This window comes from Mesoplodon mirus (genome assembly GCF_964341445.2).
Source record: "Mesoplodon mirus genome assembly, chromosome: 7".
In the NCBI taxonomy this organism is placed as follows: domain Eukaryota; kingdom Metazoa; phylum Chordata; class Mammalia; order Artiodactyla; family Ziphiidae; genus Mesoplodon; species Mesoplodon mirus.
In genome coordinates, this window is record NC_138983.1 from 55,079,626 (window position 1) to 55,100,239 (window position 20,614).

Sequence of the window (20,614 nt, forward strand, 5' to 3'; positions counted from 1 at the left end):
TTGGTTGTCTCCTGCACTGACTTCCCCTCAAGGGCTGTTGTTTGTACTGATGATCTCAGCAGTTTCCCAGAGAGCAGGATGTTCCAAGCTTGTTGTGCTTCTGAGATAAGGGGACGGATGAAAGCAGGGATGAGCCCAAGGGCCCAGCGGAAGTGCCTGCAGACCTCTCGGGAAGCATCAGAGGTGGCATCAGCACCCCACCCCCACCCCCCCACCCCCTCGCCAGGAGAGAGAGGCCACCCCTGCTGGGGGTTGTAGAACACCGCATTCCTTCAACTCTAGAGGCTGGGGCACTGCTCTTTAATCCTCTTCTAACTTGCTGTATGACTGGGGCAAGTCACTTCACCTCTCTGGGCCTCAGTGTAGCAGGGGGCAGAGGTGAGGAAGAACACCTACTTTGCAGGCATGTGTGAGGAGGGAAGGTGAGGAATGTGACCCCTCAGACTTGCGGATCACCCTCCCAGTGTGAAGGCTTAGGCAGATGTGGCCTTTGCTCCTGGAGACTGGTGCCCACTGGAAGGGCCTCGGGCTGCAGCACAAAGGGCCCAGCTCTGGCTCCCCACTGTTTTGTGACTTCGGGCTCAGTGATGTTGGATAGGTCACTTCCCTCTCTGAGCCTCAGGTCCCCACCCCTGTGAAGAGGGCAGTAATCCTTGCCTGGCAGTGGGGCTACAAAGGGGGAGGGGTGGGAACATTCTGGGTGGAGGTGGCCTGAGGGGCCATCCCTGCCCCCACTTGACCCCTTTCCTCATTTGGCCCCTCCAGTGGGAGCGCCTCTGGTTCCTGCTCCTCACCTTGACCTTCGGCCTCACGCTCACCTGGCTGTACTTCTGGTGGGAAGCCCACAACGACTACGATGAATTCAACTGGTGAGTGGGTATCAGGGGGCGGGGGCCTGGGGCCTGGTCATCCGGCGACTGAGATGGGGGTGGGGGTGGGGGCTTCGGTCTGAGTCTCTCTCCCAGGCTGGTCCTCAGGGCTCTGCCACCACTGGCCACCAAATCTCTGTGTAGCCTTGGGGGACACAGTCCTCTGGAGAGAACAGAGGCTTAGCAAGGAGCTGAGACCAGCTGGGGAGAACAGGGAACTCCTTCCTCGCGCTGCTCTCATGAAAATCAGAACGTAAGATGGGGGCAGGGCTCAGCTGGGGGCTGGGACCTCTGGACCCCTTTGGAAACAAGGACTCCAAGGCCTCAGCAGAGAAGGTGGCCCCAGACCCCAGGCCTCCTAACTCCCTGAGCAGGGCCTTGGGCAGGGCTGGTAGGTGGTTCTAGGAAAGCTCAGGGTCCTTTGTGGACAGCAGCCTCGGGTCCAAGGGCAGAGCTGAGGCTGGTACCCGGGTGCACAAGGGCACCTGTTTCTTCCTCACCCCCACCCCCGCTCCCCCATTGTCTGCCTTTGTTAAACAGTGAAAGGCACAGAGGAGTGGACATTCCCTCGGTTCTAGTGGGAACTCCCCCATTGACAGGTGTGGAAACTGAGGCCCAAGTTCACACAACCAGTTGGGGGGCAGAGTTGGGGCTTGGCAGCCAGTGCTCCCTGTCCAACCAGTGCTGCCTTTTCCTTTTGGTTAGAAGTTCAGGGACTTCCCTGGTGGAGCTGTGGTTAAGAATCCGCCTGCCAATGCAGGGGACACAGGTTCGAGCCCTGGTCTGGGAAGATCCCACATGCCGCGGAGCAACTAAGCCTGTGCGCCACCACTACTGAGCCTGCGCTCTAGAACCTGCGAGCCATGACTACTGAGCCCGCGTCCCACAACTACTGAAGCCCACACGCCTAGAGCCCGTGCTCTGCAATAAGAGAAGCCACCACAATGAGAAGCCTGCGCACCACAATGAAGCACAGCCCCTGCTTACCACAACTAGAGAAAGCCCGCGTGCAGCAACGAAGACCCAATGCAGCCAAAAATAAATAAATAAATAAATTTAAAATTAATTAATTAAAAAAGAAGAAGTTCAGCTCAGTGTGACCATGGGCACATAAGTGTGAGTCCTCAGTAACTGACCTCATCAAGTCTTCCTGAGGATGAAATAAGATGATGGACGTGAGAGGGCTCCAAGCTCACCTAAACCCGAGGGCTGCTTCCTGGGAGGCCGAATCTCCAACTGGTGGCCATTATGTTAGAATTTAGGATTTCTGGACTCTGGGCTTCTGATGGGCTGTGGTTCTAGGATTTTGTGATGACCCTAAAATTCGGTTCATGGAGCCTGAGCATCCACTCCCCTCTGCATGGCACTAGGCTGTGCTTCTGTTATTAATGAGCTCAATAAAGGACCGGCTGCCGTCCCGCCGCAGCCCAGCAAGATGAGCCGGAGCCCCAGCCGAGTCCCAGAGGTGGCCCCTGGCCTTTATTAAATGCCATAAATCAATTATTCATCCTTCAGGTATCCAAAGCACAGGCACTGCTGTGGGCAAATGGGAACATTCTCTGCTGGCCCTCGCCTGTAGACCCTGGACACTTCTGCTGACCTGCAGGTCTGCTGCCCAGGTGATGGTCTACCCCCAACATGTACAGAAGGAGAAGCTAAGGCCCAGAGAGGGGTAGGACTCACCCAGGGCCACACAACCATTTGGTGCCAAATGCACATACTGGGGACAGTCGAGGAGACTGAGGCTCAGAGAGGTTAAATAGCCTTTCCAAAGTCACACAGCAAGATGCAGTCAGATCTGGGACAGAGACTTGAACCTTCCTGACTGTATCATGCTGTCCACGGAGCTACCCCACTCTGCCCAGAGAGTGAGCTCCCTGTCACTGGGCAGCTCAAGCAGAGGAAGGATGGATGCCTGCCCTGTCGAAGAGGCTGCAGAGGGAAGGGCTGCCTGGGGCTTAGGGATGGCCTGAGGACCTGCAGCTCCCTCACCCTGTCACCTGAGTTTCTTGGAGTCGGTGCTGGGATTCAGGAGCCCCTGGCCTGGTCCTCAGGGTCTAGAGAGTCTCCGGGGATAGCGCATGAAGCAAGAGAAGGTGAGTGAGACTGAAGTGGTCAGGGCTAGACAGGGAAAGCCAGGAAGGGACCATCCGGGCTATTGCCGTCCAGCGGGGGCTCCCTGCCAAAAGGGAGAGACAAGTGGAGCCAGAACACTTTGCAGGAGTAGTCGCCAGGGCCGGGGCCTGCCCTTCTTTGGGCCTCAGTTTCCCCAACAGATTTTCCACTGGGATCTGAGGGTGAGGGCCAGGGGAGGGCTGATGCCCCATAGTGTCCTCCTGGTGTCCCCTCCCAGCCCCGTGCCCAGGCCCAAGATGGCAGCAGGCCTGAAGCTGCCTGGCGCCGGCTCAGTTTCTCTGACGACGTGTGCAAGTTGCTGCCTTCTCTGAGCCTCAGTTTCCCCAGTTGTACAGGGAGGATATGGGTGGTTCAGTCTTCCTGGAGAGCAACTAAGCAGCATCTATCAGGAGCCTTAAAAAGTTCATTCCCTTTGGCCCTATAATCCTATTTGTAGGAGTCTATCCTGAGGAAATAATTAATAATACAGAAAGGTATGTGCAAAAAAACCCAAAACTGTTAATTTATGATAGTGAATAATTGGAAACTATTTTTTTTAATTAGTTTCTGCTTTATAACAAAGTGAATCAGTCATACATATACATCTGTTCCCACATCCCTTCCCTCATGCATCTCCCTCCCTCCCACCCTCCTAATTGGAAACTATTAATTGTCGTTAGGAGGAAGTTGGCTTCATATGGTACATTAATTCAATAGAAGACCACGTGACTATTAAAAAAATCACATTTCCTCAGGATTTTAGTGACTTCAGTAAATGCTTGTGTTAATAAGAAGCAGAGGGCTTCCCTGGTGGCGCAGTGGTTGAGAGTCCGCCTGCCGATGCAGGGGACGCGGGTTCGTGCCCCGGTCCAGGAAGATCCCACATGCCGCGGAGCAGCTGGGCCTGTGAGCCATGGCCACTGAGCCTGCGCGTCCGGAGCCTGCGCTCCGCAACGGGAGAGGCCACAACAGTGAGAGGCCCGCATACCGCAAAAAAAAAAAAAAAAAAAAAAAAGAAGCAGAGAATTGAGTACTTACCATGTTCCTCACCTCACTTCATCCTCAGGAAACACTATGATGGGCACTTTGTTATCCCCATCCTGTAGGTTAGGAAACTAAGGCTCAGGGAATTCAGGTATTACATTTTATCAATCCTAAGACCTAATCTTTTCACATGTTAACATTGAAATTCAGATGAAAGTCACAATCAATGGCATCTTAGATTCAGGGGAGCCTGTCACCTCCACAGAGTCCTGCAAGCCAGGGGATTTGAATCTGCGTGTGCCTCCCTCCAACGCCTAAACTCTGACTGCTGTGCTGTACGCAGTGGGGTCCCGGCTTTGCTGTTTACACAAATATATAAGCGGGGTTGGGGAGGGGTTCCCTGGTGGCGCAGTGGTTAAGAATCCGCCTGCCAGTGCAGGGGACACGGGTTTGAGCCCTGGTCCGGGAAGATCCCACATGCCGCGGAGCAACTAAGCCCGTGCGCCACAACTACTGAGCCTGCGCTCTAGAGCACGCGAGGCACAGCTACTGAAGCCCGTGTGCCTAGAGCCCATGCTCTGCAACAAGAGAAGCCACCGCAATGAGAAGCTGCGCACCGCAACGAAGAGTAGCCCCTGCTCGCCACAACCAGAGACAGCCTGCGTGCAGCAACGAAGACCCAATGCGGCCATAAATAAATAATAAATAAACAAGCAATAAATTTATAAAATAGCAGCCTTCTTAAAAAAAAAAATATATATATATATGCGCAGAGGGGGGAACCCACCGGAAGGAGTCAGCAAAGTTTTTGTGCAGTAGAATTAAGGGAAATTGTCTTCTTGTTTATACTTCTTGGCATGCCCAGGTGTCCCCCATGAGCCATCCAGAGGCTGACCTATGACCAGGGAGACAATGACCTCCTCACTGAGTGGGCAGGGCCAGGTCACTGAGCGGGCCACGTGAGAGCTGAGAGCTGGCCGGCCCGAGGGAGCGTCCTGGCTCCCTGGTGGAGGTGTGACCCTTGCCCCTTCTCCTCCTGGCAGGTACCTCTACAACCGCACGGGCTACTGGAGCGACTGGTCCGTGCCCATCCTCATGACCACAGCAGCCGCCTTCACTTATGTCGCAGGCCTCCAGGTATGTGGGGCTGTCTCAGAGGGCAGGTGGCCCTGTGCCCAGGGGAAGGGAGACCTGGCCTGTGCTGGGCTGACGGAGGGGCCCGCCCTGGTCTGAGGAGGGCAGCTGGCTTTTCTCCTGGCTGCTGGGGCTTGGTTCCTTCAAGGAGGGAGGTCCTCTTGCTTTTCCCCATCCTGGCATGTTTTCCCCTGACCCTGTGGAGCATCCCACTGTTAGGCCCCACTGCAGACTTCCTCTTCCAGGAACTTCTGCTTTGGTTCCTGCTCCCAATATAATACTCCCTCAGACTCAGGTTAGTCTCCAGGCTGGACTGGGGCATCCTGGGGGACAAGGCTGAAGTCTGCTTCAGAATCCTGGAGCCTGGAACTCCCAAAACATTAATTAGGCAGTCCAAGTGAAGCAGGGCCCAGTGACCTCTTGAGGGAAAAATCCTAGAGGAGGAGGAGCCTGGAGGCCTGGAATAATCTGGGAGGAGGCCAGGCTTGGGCTGGGCTGGGCAGGGCTGGGCATTCCCATCGCCTTCAGGGAGGTTTGCTGACTGGCTGAGCCAGGCCCAGAGAGCAGTGGGGAGCAGGGTGTCTGGGGACCTGGCAGAAACCTCCAGGTCACACCTGTGCCTGACTCTAGCCCTGTGGGCCCCCTGTTCAGGTCCTGGCACTATGTCACATTGCCGTGGGGCAGCAGATGAACCTGCACTGGCTGCACAAGGTAAGGGCTGCCTCCGTCGGGGCTTAGGGAGGAGCGGGGAGGCCAGAGGCCGCAGCAGCAGAGGAAGAACCCGGACACATCTTCCCTCTCCTGCATCGTGATTATAATTGTTCTAGTAGCTAACACTGAGAACTCACTGTGTGCCCAGCACTGTTCTCGCGGTCTAGACTGTATTAACTCATTTAACCCTCACAGCAGCCCTGCGACGTTAGGTACTGTTATGATCCCATTTTGCAGTTGGGAAAACTGAGGTACAAAGAGGTTAAGTAACTCACCCAAGGTCTCCCACTTAATAAATGGAGGGTCCAGGATCTTAGCTCTGTAGCCGTGCGCTTAACCAGCACAGGTCACAGCTCCGGCCCTCTGGCTGGCTCTGCCTTCAGTCTCACCCTCTCCTCCTCTTCAGTGAGCTCATTTTAAAACTCTGATCCAGTGATATTTCTCCCAATTTAAAGCCCTTCCCACCACTTCCATTGCTCCCAGGGTGATCCAAACTCCCCCACCCGGCATTAAGGCTCTGCGTGACTTGGCCCCAGCTGAGGTCTCCCAACTGCTCTCATGGGACTGTCACCCTCAGCTTCTGCCACATGAAACATCTCAGGCCCTCCCAGCACGTCTGCCTCTTCTCTGCTTTACCCCTTCATTCCTCCCTTTCTCTCTCTTTTGGACCCTTCCTTGGTTCTCCTCCCCACCTACACAAGACTTCTCAGGCTCCCCCAGCACCCTCAGGCTCCCCTGCCACAGTCCTGACATCTCATTGTCCATTTCTGTCTGGCTCCCTGACCCCAGCCCTGCCTGGTCTGGGAGCTCCATGCAGGCCAGAACTGACTTTCCATCTCCGTGTCCCTGGTGCCCCATGCAGGACCGGGCCCAAAGCAAAGAGGCTTCATACATTCCAGAGCCTTGACTCTCTTGCTTACTTTTCGTGGCATGCATGGTGCTGAATACATGTGGCTGATACCTGCTCCTTCTGAGGGCCTAGCGGGTGCAGGGGTAGCACAGAGCTGACCAAGAGAGAGCCTCTCCCTCCCAGGAACACCTGGGCCCTGGAGGAAAGGACGGGCCACCTCTTTTCCTAGAGCCTGACTCAGAGTGAGCATGCCATTTAGGAAGGGGCAGAAATGTCCAGAAATAACCACAAGCCCATGAGATGGGTCCAGAGTGACTCTGAGGGGAGGCGCTCACTTCCAGCTAGAAAGATACGAAGCAGGAACCGGAAGAGGGACGTGGTGAGCTCCAGTTGGGCTTCGTGGAGCGGGAGGTGCCTGTGGGCCTCCAGGGGGGCCTCTGAGATCTGGAACTGAGGAGTTAGACCCGGGGGACTGAAATCTTGGAGGGATGAAGAGCAGTGAGCCACGGGACTTCCCTGGTGGCTCAGTGGGTAAGAATCCGCCTGCCAATGCAGGCGGCACATGTTCGATCCCTGGTCCGGGAAGATCCCACATGCCACAGAGCAACTAAGCCCGTGCGCCACAGCTACTGAGCCCGCGAGCCACAACTACTAAAGTCCACGCGCCTAGAGCCCACGCACCGCAACGAAGAGTAGCCCCCCACTCGCCAGAGAAAGCCCGCACGCAGCAACAAAGACCCAATGCAGCCAAAAAAAAAAAAGCAGTGAGCCGCCTCTGGTCCCCTCCCACCTTCCTCCTGCTTGTCACTCTTTCCTAAGATCTCCTCTGGGCTTCTGAAGTCCCCTCTGTGAGGGACTTTCTTCTCCCAGCTACAAAGCTGACACTTTGAAAGAACTGCACCCGCTGGCACCCCAGGTGGGGCTGGCGCACACCGCAACCACCTCCTCTGAGGCACGCTTGGCTCTCAGCAGGCCAGGGCGCACCTGCTTGATCCTAGTGGAGAGGCATCTGGAGGCCCGAGCTAGCCAGGGCAGCAGATCAGTGCAGGGAGTCTTCTCCTGGGGGAAGGGGGCTCAGGTCGCTTCATCTGCACTGGTGCCAGCTCCCAGGGTGCCAGTCCTGCCTCCCTCTCCCCTCTGATCCCTCCCAAGAGATGTCAGCACGAGGAAGGTCCTTCCTGGCGGAGCTGATCCATAGCTGGACCCACTGTACCTGGAGGGAAGGAGTTCCCTGGGGCTCAGATTCAAACAGGGGCTGGAAATTCTACCCTTCTGTTTCCAAGATTCTATCATTTGATTCTAAGATTTTTTTTTTTTTTTTTTTTGCGGTACGTGGGCCTCTCACTGTTGTGGCCTCTCCCGTTGCGGAGCGCAGGCTCCGGACGCGCAGGCTCAGCGGCCATGGCTCACGGGCCTAGCTGCTCCGCGGCATGTGGGTGCATCGGCAGGCGGACTCCCAACCACTGCGCCACCAGGGAAGCCCGATTCTAAGATCTTAAGGAATTCTTATTCTTTTTGATTTTGTTTTAACCAACTTTTGACCATTAATACATTGACATGGTTCAAAATTACAAAGGTACAAAGAAGTACAAAATGTAAATCTCCCTATTATCTTTCCAGAGATATTTTAAGTACATACAAATGTGTGTGTATGTGTGCATATATATATGTATATATATATATATATATATACGCACACATTTCCTTTTTCTTTAAACACAAGTAGTAGCCTATTATACCCTCTATTTTGCACCTTAAGAAAACAAATTTGGGGTAGTATTTTTTTTTTATTGAAGTATAGTTGAGGTACAATATTATAGAAGTTACAGGTATACAATATAGTGATTCACAATTTTTTTAAATTAATTTATTTTATTTTTATATTTATTTTTGGCTGCATTGGGTCTTCGTTGCTGTGTGTGGGCTTTCTCTAGTTTCCGGGAGCAGGGGCTACTCTTTGTTGCAGTGCGCGGGCTTCTCATTGCAGTGTCTTCACTTGCTGCGGAGCACGGGCTGTAGAGCGCAGGCTCAGTAGTTGTGGCGCACGGGCTTAGTTGCCCCGCGGCATGTGGGATCTTCCCGGACCAGGGCTTGAACACGTGTCCCCTGCATTAGCAGGCGGATTCTTCACCACTGCGCCACCAGGGAAGCCCCTGATTCACAATTTTTGAAGGTTATATTCCATTTATAGTTACTATAAAATATTGGCTACATTCCCTGTGTTGTACAATATATCATCATAGCTTATTTTATACATAACAGTTTTATACATAACAGTTAATCCTCTACCCTCATCATGCCCCTCCCCGCTCTCTCTCCCCACAGAAAATTCTTGGAGCTCCCTCCCCTTCAGTACAATAAGAGCATTCCCATCGGTGTCCATCCCTTGCTCCTGTCCCACCATCTAATCCCTAGTTCCCGAGGTATCTAGCCAGTCCCCTGGTGATGGGCCTGATCAACATCCCAGTTAACTTTCAGTTCACGGGCGGCACAATGTAGCAGTGACCTGTGTGGGGAATTGCTGGGTAAAGAGTGTGTACTTTTGTAATTTGGATAGTTCCTGCCAAACTGCCTCCTTGCCAGGTGCCACCAATGCATGCTCCCTCAGTAATGTATGATTGTGCCTATAAAATCAGCCTTGCACATAAAGTGTTCAGGGATTTCCTGACTTTGCCAGTCCCAATGGGTGAAAGTGGTACCTCAGTGTAGTGTTTTCTTTTAATTAATTTTTATTGGAGTATAGTTGATTTACAGTGTTGTGTTAGTTTCTGCCGTACAGCAGAGTGATTCGGTCATACATATACATATACCCACTCTTTTAGATTCTTTTCCCATATAGGCCATTACAGAGTACTGAGTAGAGTTCCCTGTGCTGTACAGTATGTTCTTCTTAGTTATCTATTTCATATATGGTAGTGTGTATATGCCAATCCCAATCTCCCAATTTATCCCTCCCTGCCTTCCCCCCTTGGTAACCAAAGTTTGTTTTCTACATCTGCGATGCTATTTTTGTTTTGTAAATAAGTTCATCTGCACCATTTTTTTAGATTCCACACATAAGTGGTATCATATGTCTGGCTGTCTCTTTCTGACTTACTTCACTCAGAGTGACAATCTCCAGGTCCATCCATGTCGCTGCAAATGGCATTATTTCATTCTTTTTAATGGCTGAGTAATATTCCATTGTATATATGTACCACATCTTCTTTATCCATTAATCCGTAAATGGGCGTTTAGGTTGCTTCCATGTCTTGGCTATTGTAAATAGTGCTGCACTGAACATTGGGGTGCATGTATCTTTTCAAATTATGGTTTTCTCTGGATATATGCCCAGGAGTGGGATTGCTGGATCATATGGTGACTCTATTTTTAGTTTTTTAAGAGATGTCCATACTGTGTAGTTTTGTTTTTTTTGTTTTTTTTTTGGCTGCGTTGGGTCTCTGTTGCTGCACACAGGCTTTCTCTAGTTGTGGCGAGCAGGGGCTACTCTTTGTTGCGGTGTGTGGGCTTCTCATTGCAGTAGCTTCTCTTGTTGCAGAACATGGGCTCTAGGCACACGGGCTTCAGTAGTTGCAGCACACAGGCTCAGTAGTTGTAGCTCACAGGCTCTAGAGTGCAGGCTCAGTAGTTGTAGTGCACGGGCTTAGTTGCTCTGCAGCATGTGGGATCTTCCCGGACCAGGGATCGAACCCATGTCCCCTGCACCAGCAGGCAGATTCCTAACCATTGCACCACCAGGGAAGTCCCAAACATTCATTCATTCATTCATCTGGCTGCGCCAGGTCTTAGTTGCAGCATGCGGGATCTAGTCCCCTGACCAGGGTTCAAATCTGGGCCCCCGGGCTTCCCTGGTGGCTCAGTGGTTGAGAGTCCGCCTGCCGATGCAGGAGACATGAGTTCGTGCCCTGGTCTGGGAAGATCCCACATGCCGCGGAGCAGCTGGGCCCGTGAGCCATGGCCACTGGGCCTGCACGTCTGGAGCCTGTGCTCCGTGGTGGGAGAGGCCACAACAGTGAGAGGCCCGTGTACCGCAAAAAAAAAAAAAAATCTGGGCCCCCTGCATTGGGAGCGCAGAGTCTTAACCACTGGACCACCAGGGAAGTCCCTCCATACTGTGTAGGGGTTTTTTTGTTTGTTTGTTTGTTTTTGCAGTACACGGGCCTCTCACTGCTGTGGCCTCTCCCGTTGCGGAGCACAGGCTCTGGACGCGCAGGCCCAGCGGCCATGGCCCACGGGCCCAGCCGCTCCGCGGCACGTGGGTTCCTCCCGGACCAGGGCACGAACCCGCATCCCCTGCATCGGCAGGCGGACTCTCAACCACTGCGCCACCAGGGAAGCCCATACTGTGTAGTTTTAATTTGCATTTCCCTATGATGAGTTAGGTTCAGCATCTTTCATCTGCTTAAGTCATTGACATTTCCTTTTCTATAAACTGTCTCCTCATATCATTTGCCCTTTTTGCTGTGAGATTTGCTTTTCACTTATTAATTTGCAGGAGCTCTTTATAGATTTGGAAAATGAGGCCTTTGGATGATGAACTGCAAATCATCCTTCCTAGTTGTCATTCATCTTTTGACTTTGCTTGTTATATTTTTGCCACAGGAATTTTTTTATCCTTAAGGATTTTTCAATGCTTAGGGATTCTGTCATCTCTTTTATGGCTCCTGGGTGTTGTGTCAGAAAAGTCTTTCCCACTCTAAGATTATAAAAAATTTCTCTGTGGTATCATTTGGTAATTATGTTTCTACTTTTTTTAACATTACCTTTGTTGTCCTTTTGGATGTTATTTTAGGGTGCAATGTGATCTTACTTTGTGCTTTTTAGATGGCTTCTCAGTGTTCCCAGCTCTCTGTTGAGTAATCCATCCTTTCCACTCTAATTTGAGATGCCACTTTTATCATATACTAAATATTTTTATGTATTTAGATCTGTTTCTAAGCTTTTTATTTACTTTCATTTGTCTCTCTGGTCCTATACCAGTACCATACTTAATGCTATATAGTTTTATGCTATGTTTTCATCACAATCTTTATTCTGAGAGTCTCCAGTTCCCCCCGAATCCTGAGGAGGGGAGGGCTGGAGGACAGAGGGCCTCTGGGCAGTGCGGGGAGGGAGCTATTTGCGGCAGGCTGGGTACTGTGAGTGGATCTGGATGTCCACTTGGGGCCCTTCCCCCTCCTCCCCGGTCCTCCCAAAGCTCCTATTTCCCAGAAACCCCTCCCAGGTGAGCCTCCAGGAAAAGTCCAGGGGCCCAGGACGTGAAGAAGAAGGTGGAAGGGTACTTGGGGGCTTTGAAGTAAATAGGAGGTGGTCTCCCTGAGATACTCCCCCTCCTACCCCACCTACCACCCCAGCATCAGTTCAGGTGCCACCACTGTGAGGGGCTTTGATCACAGCTCCCACCTCCCTAGGCCGTCCCCATCAGCACCCCCAGTGAATCCAGACTTCCTTCCAAACAACCGGCCCAGGCTCCACAGTTCTTCCTGGTGTCTAGCCTCTATCCCTCTAGTTGCAGTTTAGGAAGGCACATTCATCCTGCGTGTCAGGTACGGTGCCACGGCCATCATTTATTGGGTTACATGTGAGGCGCTTTCCACACTGTATTTCATTTACTCCTTGAAATAATCCTGTTTACTTGATATTATGTCCACTTTTAAAACTTAAAAGTTATGCCACTAACATTTAGTAAGCACTTATTATTTTGGTGCCAGACATGGTGCTGAGCGTTTCTCTTGCATTTTCTCATTTATCTTTCCAAATCCCTTTCAGGTAGGCGCTCACTCTCCCCATTTCACAGCTCAGGAAACGTGCTTCGAGAAGTTAACCACCCCCATTAGGCACAGTCACTGAGGGATGTGACATAAGTGGGTCCCTGAACCCTGGGCCAATCTGCCACTTAGACCACAGAACCCAGATTCCAGCTACCCCCGCAAGAGGCCAACCTGTTGGCAGAGCTGGTTTACAACTCCTCCGTGTCCCAGCACCCAGGCGAGGCTCACTGAGTGAATGGACGTAGCTCCTGTGTCCTCCACCCCTCCCGCTGTCGTCACAAACCACGGTGCCTCCAGCACAGAAAACCAGAGACCACTTTCTCAGAGGCTTCCCCTGGGCCTTCTGAGTGGGATGTGTCCTTTCCAGTCAGACCTGAGGAAGGGTGGTAGAGTTGTTGGGAGTCAGCGCTGTTATCGTGGCTTAAGGACACGGCGTGTGTGGGGAAATCCCACAGAACTTGACCACTGCAGTAACGCTGTGGCGCGTAAGGTTGCCACTACAGCCGCTACAGAATCAGAGGATAAAATTTTTCATTGCATTAGGATTCTTGGAAATCAGTTTTATTACAAGTATTTCCCCTAGCAGTTAAATACTGTAATAAGATGCTCAGAGGTGACCCTTCAGAGATGCTTGCTATGGCCTGGAGGGCAGCAGGGGGCAGGGAGCCTGCGTGTTGGGGTGGGGGTGTTGGGAGCATGCTCAGGGATGGTTAGGACACTCGTGGGCTCCCTCCACTGCAGTGTGACATCCCAGAAAGAGCACGACCTCCGAGACGGGCAGAATGGGGTTTCCTTCTGAATCTGCCCCCCTTCAAAGCTACGTGACCAAGCAAACCCTCAGGCTCTCTGAGCCCCATTTTCCTACGTGTAAAATGAAGATGGTAACATCTCAGCTGGGATTTTATGAGGATAAACGTGAGCAAGCGGAGTGCCTCCCGCAGAGCCAGGCACACTCGGGCCCTCCGTACACCTTCATGTCTTCTCATTCCCGTGTCCTCTGGACCGGCATGTCACAGTCCGTAAGGGCTCTTATCCATCTCAGCCTTGTTACTGCTTCTTATTGGAACATTTGTTTCCAGGCTGATGGGCTGGAACGACAAACCTCCAAAGGCAAACTTAATCCCAGACGGGGATGAATCTTCCCTGCCTGGCAGGGAACGAAGATGGATCAGCCTCTGTCTCTGCCCTGACGAGCTAGAAACTCAATTTAGAGCTTGTTGGGTCGTTAGAGCTCTCACAATGCTGCTGCCTCCAGGAAAGGCACTGTCAGAAGAAAAAGGGGGCGAGAGCCCTGCTGGCAAAGAGAGCAGCTGGGGGCAGGCAGTAGGAAGTCAGGAGGGCCGGATGTGGCGGTCTTGGCAGGCGCCTATGGAGAGAGGGGCTGCGGAAGGCTTCGGGGTAGAGGTGTGAGCTGAGTTTGATGAGGCAGGCCTGGCGGTGTGGAGAGGTTGGGCAGGGTGAGATCCAGGGCCCAAGGCAGGGACCCTGGGGGGCTGAGTAACCAGAAACCAGGCATTACTTAGTTTGGGGGAGCATCTTGTGTTACATGACATATTTCAGATCCCATCTGTCCCCAGAGCTTTCTGTCCCATGAAGGTTCCATCTGGTGTTCCGTCAGAGCTGTACTCCTCACTTCCTCTGGGAGGGCTGAGAGCAGGCCCTGGCAACGGGGCGCGTGGGGCAGACCCCTGCCTCACCTCTGCTCGCTGCAGCCTGAAGGCCGGGCTGGGTGTCAGCCTCCTGCAGAGGGCCTGGCTCCTCAGCCTGCTGCCCTGCAACCTGGGCAGTTCCCCCTGTGCCCCATCTTCTGGGGAGCCTTGTTTCCTCACCTGTCACGCTGGATGAAAGGTGGCTGGGCAAGGCCTGGGACGGGACCTACTGGGCTCAGGGAGGCCCCCCACTTGCCGAGCGTGTTCCCTCCTCACCCCCTGAGCCCTGGGGTCATGCCCCACCTTACCCCAGCTCCAGCCCACCTGTCTTCTCTCCACCCTCCCTTCTATTTCTCCTGCGGTCCCTTCTTCACTGGGTCCACCTGCCTTCTCCTGCCTCTGCTCTTCTCACTGTCCTCTGCACGGCTGCCTCTGGCTTTCTTCCAGCGCCTGCCTCTGCCCTGCTCTGTCGGCCTCTCTTGTACTCTCTACTCTCCCTTTCCGCCTCTCAGCCTCTCTCCCTCTGCTCTCCCTCTCAGACACACTGGGAACCCTTGGGCCGATGCGGCTCTGACGCTGCCCTGACCCTCTGGTGGCTCTTCCCCTTCCAGATGGGGCTGGTGGTCATCCTGGTGGCTACGGTGGTGGCCATGTCAGCTGTGGCCCAGCTGTGGGAGGACGAGTGGGAGGTGTTGCTGATCTCCCTGCAGGTGAGTGGGGGTGGGGACGGGGTGGCTGCTTCCCCAGGACCCTCAAAACAAGACAGTGCCTTATGGTCACTCCCGTTTCTCTAGATCAAGGTCCGGAGGATGTAGGGAGGGGTCCACATCACATAGCAACTCAGAGGCAGGGAGGGTGCTACAATCCGGAGTACCTGGACTCCCAGTTTCCTCCACTGAAAAATGGAGACACTTGCGTGCCCCATGGATAGAGACAGGCCATAAGGACGTTGGTAACCAGAGGGTCTGGGCACAGCTGGGAGCCAGCAGTCTCTCTTGCCCCTTCCTGCACACAAGGGCACAGCGCCGTTCCTGCACATGGGGGCCCTGGTCGCCGTCACTGCGCTCTCCTGGATCGTGGCAGGACAGTTTGCCCGCGCAGAGCGATCCTGTAAGTATGACTGGGCAGGACCTACCCTCCGTGCGCTCCAAGTACCAAGGCCAGCTTGTCCTGCCCCCGCCTGGACGTTACCCAGGTAGCCTGGGGATATGGTGCGGCCCTTGCTCTCAGTGTGGGGAGTCCCAGTTCAGAGTGGCCTGCAGGTTCCACAGAGTTTGCAGCCTTGGCCTTGTGTGTTTCTTCCTCTGTGTCTATACATGTGTGTGTGAGTTAGAGGCCAGGTTCACCTTCCTAGCAAGAATGGAGGATCCTCTTGGTGCAGGGTCCCCCTCAAAGCATCTGGGTCCTGACAAGTGGAGGGAGGAGGGATCCAGCACGCCCTGCCAAGCTGCCTGGGGCTCATGGTTGGGCCCATGTCTGCAGCCTCCCAGATGGCCATTCTCGGTACCTTCTTCACCGTGGTGTTTGCCCTCTACCTGGCCCCTCTCACCATCTCCTCTCCCTGCATCATGGAGAAAAAGGACCTGGGCCCCAAACCTGCCCTCATCGGCCACCGCGGGGCCCCCATGGTGAGTGCCACTTGTGGGCCCTAAAGACTGGGGTGGGGCTTCCCTGGTGGCGCAGTGGTTGAGAGTCCGCCTGCCGATGCAGGGGACACGGGTTCGTGCCCTGGTCTGGGAGGATCCCACATACCGCGGAGCAGCTCGGTCCGTGAGCCATGGCTGCTGAGCCTGCACGTCCGGAGCCTGTGCTCCGCAATGGGAGAGGCCGCAACAGTGAGAGGCCCGCATACTGAAAAAAAAAAAAAAAAAAAAGACTGGGGTGAGTGGGGGGTGGAGCTGCCATTGCAGAGGGGAGACAGGCAAAAAACCTAAAACCTATCTCCTTGTAGGGAGGAGCTTGCAGGGGAAAGTATATAATACATGTAATGTAATAATAGCCACAATTTTTAGCCCTTTTTGGTGGTGGTGGTGCTGGGGGGTGGGCATGGGAGGGGTTTAATGGAAAGGGTTGGTGAAAAGGCTGGAGAGTTTCAATGGGATTAAGTCGTGAAGAGCCTGAAGGCATCTTGCTTGAAGATTTCACTTTCATCCTGAGGGCCCTGGAAAGATGCAGGAGGGTTTTAGGCCAGGGCCAAATACTGCCAGGTTGTAGGTTAGGAAGGCCCAGGAAAGAGAGAGATGCTGGGTGTGGGGAGGGGAGCAGGGCCCGGGGCCTGGGACAGAGCAGCAGAAAAACCTTCCAGGCTGTGCAGGCAAGAGGGCTGGGTGCAGCTCCGAGCCCACTGCTAAAGGAAAACATTTGCACCGGGTGGGACGGAGAGTGGAAGGAGTCAGAGTCAGCACCTGCTCCTTCTCTGCCACCCCTGTGACCCCGCAGTAGGCCCTCCCCTTGAGGGAGTATGCTCCAGAGCCAGGCTTCCAGGCCCCGTGGCAGCTGTGGGAGTCAGGGCCTATTCGGTCTCCTCTGTGCCTAGTTTCCTCATCTTGTCCCCTGGGATGATGGGAGTGTCTGCACCATATGGCCACAGGAAGCAAGAGTTAGCATGTGTGATGTGCCCAAATATGAGTCTGGCTCACAGAAAGTAAGAGTTATGCTTTCCTGTTACCTCGGGCAAGCCCTCCTGCTTCTCTAGACTGGGTTTCCTGACCTACGAAAGCCTTCAACTTTGGTTCTTAACAGATGCAGTACCACTCATCACCACCAGGGAGCACTTGAGGGCTCTATGAGAGCTTTTTCTTGGTTGTGGCAGTAATTGGGAGTTCCATGGTATCGTTGAATTTCAGGGTAGTCTAGGGGGCCTCACGAGGTAAGCATTTAAAGGAGGCGTCACGTCGGACAGGGCTGCAAATCACCATTATTGTGCCCATTTCCTAGATAAGGCTCAGAGACCTGCGCCCCTGAGCTGGACCCTGGTGCCCTCCCATCACACCCCATGCTGCTCCCGCCACCTCCTGGAGGCAACCAGCTAGAAAGGCCATGGTTTTGGAGTCAGAGGATCTGGATTTGGGGTCCAGTTTTGCCACATGCTGCCCGTGTGTCTGGGGGGTTGCTGGTCCCCTCCAGGCCTCCCTGCTGCTGGCTTTTGTGAGGATAAATTAGGAGGAAGCCTTCCAGGAGGCAGGGCCCCAGATTATAGCTGCTTTTCTTTCCATGACCGGTATTACCCACCCCACCTGCTCTGGAGGCCACAGGACAAGAGGGTGGGGTGTGCTGAAGCAGGAAGCGGGGGCAAAGGGAAGGAGTGGGGTGGCCCCATGTGGATTGTTGTTTTAGCAGAAAGATTTCAAACATTCACAGAAGGGGAATGAATAGTATAATGAATCCAATACCACCTTCACCATTTATCAACATTTTGCCATTCTTGTTTCATCTATCGCCCTGCTTTGTCTTTCCCCCTGCTTTAATATTTGAAAGCAAATCCCAGGTATTGTATCATTTTATCCATGCTTACTTCAGGATGTATCTCTAATGCATAAAGACCTTAAAAACAGAACCACGCCACACTGCCACTATTATACCTAACCAAATTAATAATCATTCCTTACTGCTATCTAATACTGAATCAGTGTTCAGCTTTACTTTGTCTCAAAAATATCTTTTTATAATTGAGTTGTGAAAAATCAGAATCCAAACAGGGTCCATGTGGTATAGCTGGCTGGGATGTCTTCTAAGTATCTTTTAGTTTATTATAATCTCCCTCCCTTTTTTTCCCCATATGCTGTTTGTTGAAGAAACTGAGTCATTTGTCCTGTAGAATTTCTCCCATTGTGCATCTGGCTGATTGCATCCTGGTGGTGGTCCTTGAGGGGCTGATGTGGGTGTCTGACACAAGTCCTCCCTGTGTCACTGTGAATGAATGAGTACCAGTGTCTACACCTGTATATGTCTGCCTGTGGGAGGTTTTGACTCTGGGTCCACACATCTGTGTGTGGTAAGCCCAAGTGCTCATCCCTGTCTTGGAGACGGTATCTGTGTGCCCTGGACCGGGGTGTCCTTCCTATGTGGGTGGCCTGTGTGCATACTTTAATATTTGGTCAGACTGACTCCAAAGTTGGGCCTCTTAACCACAGCGGTCCACCACCGTGAGTCTGTGACAACCACGCCCACACGTGCACACTTCTGACAATACAGCCCCATCTGCCTTTAGGCCTGAGGCAGTGGCAACCCTCTCTCTCAAGGAGGCCAGCACCTAGCGCAAGGAGATCCGAGTTTAAAAAGGCTCCAGAAAAGAGATCTTGCCCCTCCCAAACACTTCCTCCTTCCCCCAAGGGTCTTCATCGCCCCTGCTACGCTCTTTGTGTCCACCCGCAGTCTACCTTCCGCCACGGGGGAGGGAGTGTTGGTACCTCTCTGGTGGTCACTTATGGGACGCCTGGCCACAGGGTATTTAGAGGTGATTGAGCAGGAACCCCACCGAGTCCACACCTGGATGCCTCTGTGGGGTCTCACCCAGCCCACTTGACCGGGAGACAAGGCAGCATATCCCCCAAGGCTGCTCTGCCCTGCAGAAAGTGGAAGAAAGGAACTCACATTTCAGAGACTGCTGACGTCTGTTACCTCGGCTATGAGCTTGGTAATGTTAGTCCATTTTATAGCTAAGGAAACCGAGGTCCAGAAGGTGAGGTGTGATGGCCCAGGTTGGTGACTGGGAAGGGGAATTGCTCCTTCTCAGCTTCAAAGCCCTTGCCATGCCAGGCCGCTTCCCAGAGGAGGGGAGTGTGTTACATGCTGGGGAACGGCATGGCCGGAGGAAGAGAAGATGGGAATGAGCATGTCTTGGTGAGAATCGGATGAGCCATGGGAGCCCTTTCCACCCGTCCCTCACTGCCAGAAGCCTTCCCTGTCTTGCATCCCGCACTGCACGTGGTCCTAGCCCAATGCTTGGTATCGTGCTGACCCCTAGTGGCAGCAAAGGGTATGACAGGATCATCAGACCAAACAACTAGGGAGACTCGGAACCCCAACTCCCCCAACTGGAAGGACACTCAGAGAACAGTGTACATATACCGCCAAAGACCAGATGGGGAAACTGAGGCCCATAGGATAAAGAGATGCACCAAAAGTCACAAACCTAGTTAATGGCAGAGTCAGGACTAGAACTAGGATTTTCTGATGTATATGCTATAGGGTAACAGTTGTCATTTATTAAGCACCTACTGTGTATCAGGCAACGTGCTAGGGGCTTTTAATCCTTATAACAGTCTAGGAGATGGTCTTGTCATGTCTGTATAGATGAAGAAACCAGTCACCCCACTGAAACTCTGCCATGCTGTCTACCCTGTCCTCTCCCTTGGGGATCTCCACCTGGACTCAAGGTATAACCAGGAAGAAACTTGGCATTCAGCCCAGCCCAAGACTGCATAGAGGCAGAAGACTGTAAAAAAGCCCTCCACCCCCGACATTTATATACATCAACACTAACCATCCCTGCTTCCCTCTCCCCACCACCAAAAAAATCTATGAGGTAGGCATGATTTAACAGATGAGGAAGCTGAGCTTCAGAGAAGCTGCATGGATGCCCAGGGCTCCACAGCTACTGCTTAGAGGAGTGGGATTAGAACCAGGTCTACCCCAGCCTCCCAACGTGGAAGATTTTCTGTGGGTTGGGGAGCGGTGCTTGAGCTAAAGCTTGGCTCTCCCTCACCACCACCTTCCTCCCCAGCTGGCCCCAGAGCACACGCTGATGTCCTTTAGGAAGGCCCTAGAGCAGAAGCTGTACGGACTCCAGGCTGACGTCACCATCAGGTAAGCGTGGGGCTTGGGAGGACAGCACCTCTTCTCCTCCTCGATGCAGCCACACCCGGGTTTCTGCTGGAGACACGTCTGGTCCCAGAGTCTTAGAGATGGGGGAGCGGAGGCTTGGATTATCCACTGCAGGGCAGGCCCCATGTTTATGCAAATAGATTTTGTGCCATACTCCAGGATATAAAATAGAGAAAAAAACAGACACGTGATTCAAGCAGGGTGGAGGTAGGGACTTGGAGTCCTGCCACAGATCCACTTAATGGAAAGACTAGATCTATACGGCTCAGCAAGATGGAGCACATACACTCTGATGAGTGAAATCAGCAAGGTGCAGAGTGATACGTTCACGGTGATGTCAATTATACTTTTAAAGACCACATAAAAGTGATCTATACAATTTCTACACGTAGATATCTAAGTATGTGTTTGTATAAAGGGCAAGAAGTGTCCATACTGATCTGATAACATCATGTCTGAGAAGGGGAGGGGGGCAGGGTACTGAACAGGGGTACCACAGGGTGAGGATACCATTCCCATTGTAGACACTATAGAATTGTGTATTTATCAAAACTTTCTAGCAGATGGTAAAAAAATGCCTTGAGGAGGGGGAGCACAGGTGCCTTTTACTGTTTCACGCTAAGGCAACTTATGGGGCTACTGGCAGCCCCAGCAGTGGGGTAGACCGGGATGATAGCGGGGTGGAACTTGTCAAAGGGGCCTGCA

The 20,614-nt window shown here is 52.9% G+C and overlaps 1 protein-coding gene across 6 annotated transcripts in view; it reads left to right on the forward strand.

Annotated features, from left to right (window-relative positions):
- The window catches only part of GDPD5 (glycerophosphodiester phosphodiesterase domain containing 5), a 90,799-nt gene that overhangs the window by 59,420 nt on the left and 10,765 nt on the right, over positions 1–20,614 (forward strand). For 5 of the 6 annotated variants that reach the window (XR_014294599.1, XM_082627362.1, XM_082627361.1 and 2 more), the window contains 7 exons: positions 766–869; positions 5,012–5,105; positions 5,754–5,813; positions 14,695–14,793; positions 15,100–15,193; positions 15,566–15,711; positions 19,809–19,891. Coding sequence is in view for 5 of the 6 variants with exons in the window: in XM_082627362.1 (XP_082483488.1) it covers positions 766–869; positions 5,012–5,105; positions 5,754–5,813; positions 14,695–14,793; positions 15,100–15,193; positions 15,566–15,711; positions 19,809–19,891 (680 nt within the window). In the remaining variant the exon portion in view is untranslated. The remainder of the gene's footprint in view (positions 1–765; positions 870–5,011; positions 5,106–5,753; positions 5,814–14,694; positions 14,794–15,099; positions 15,194–15,565; positions 15,712–19,808; positions 19,892–20,614) is intronic. The other variant, XM_082627363.1, reaches the window with a different exon arrangement.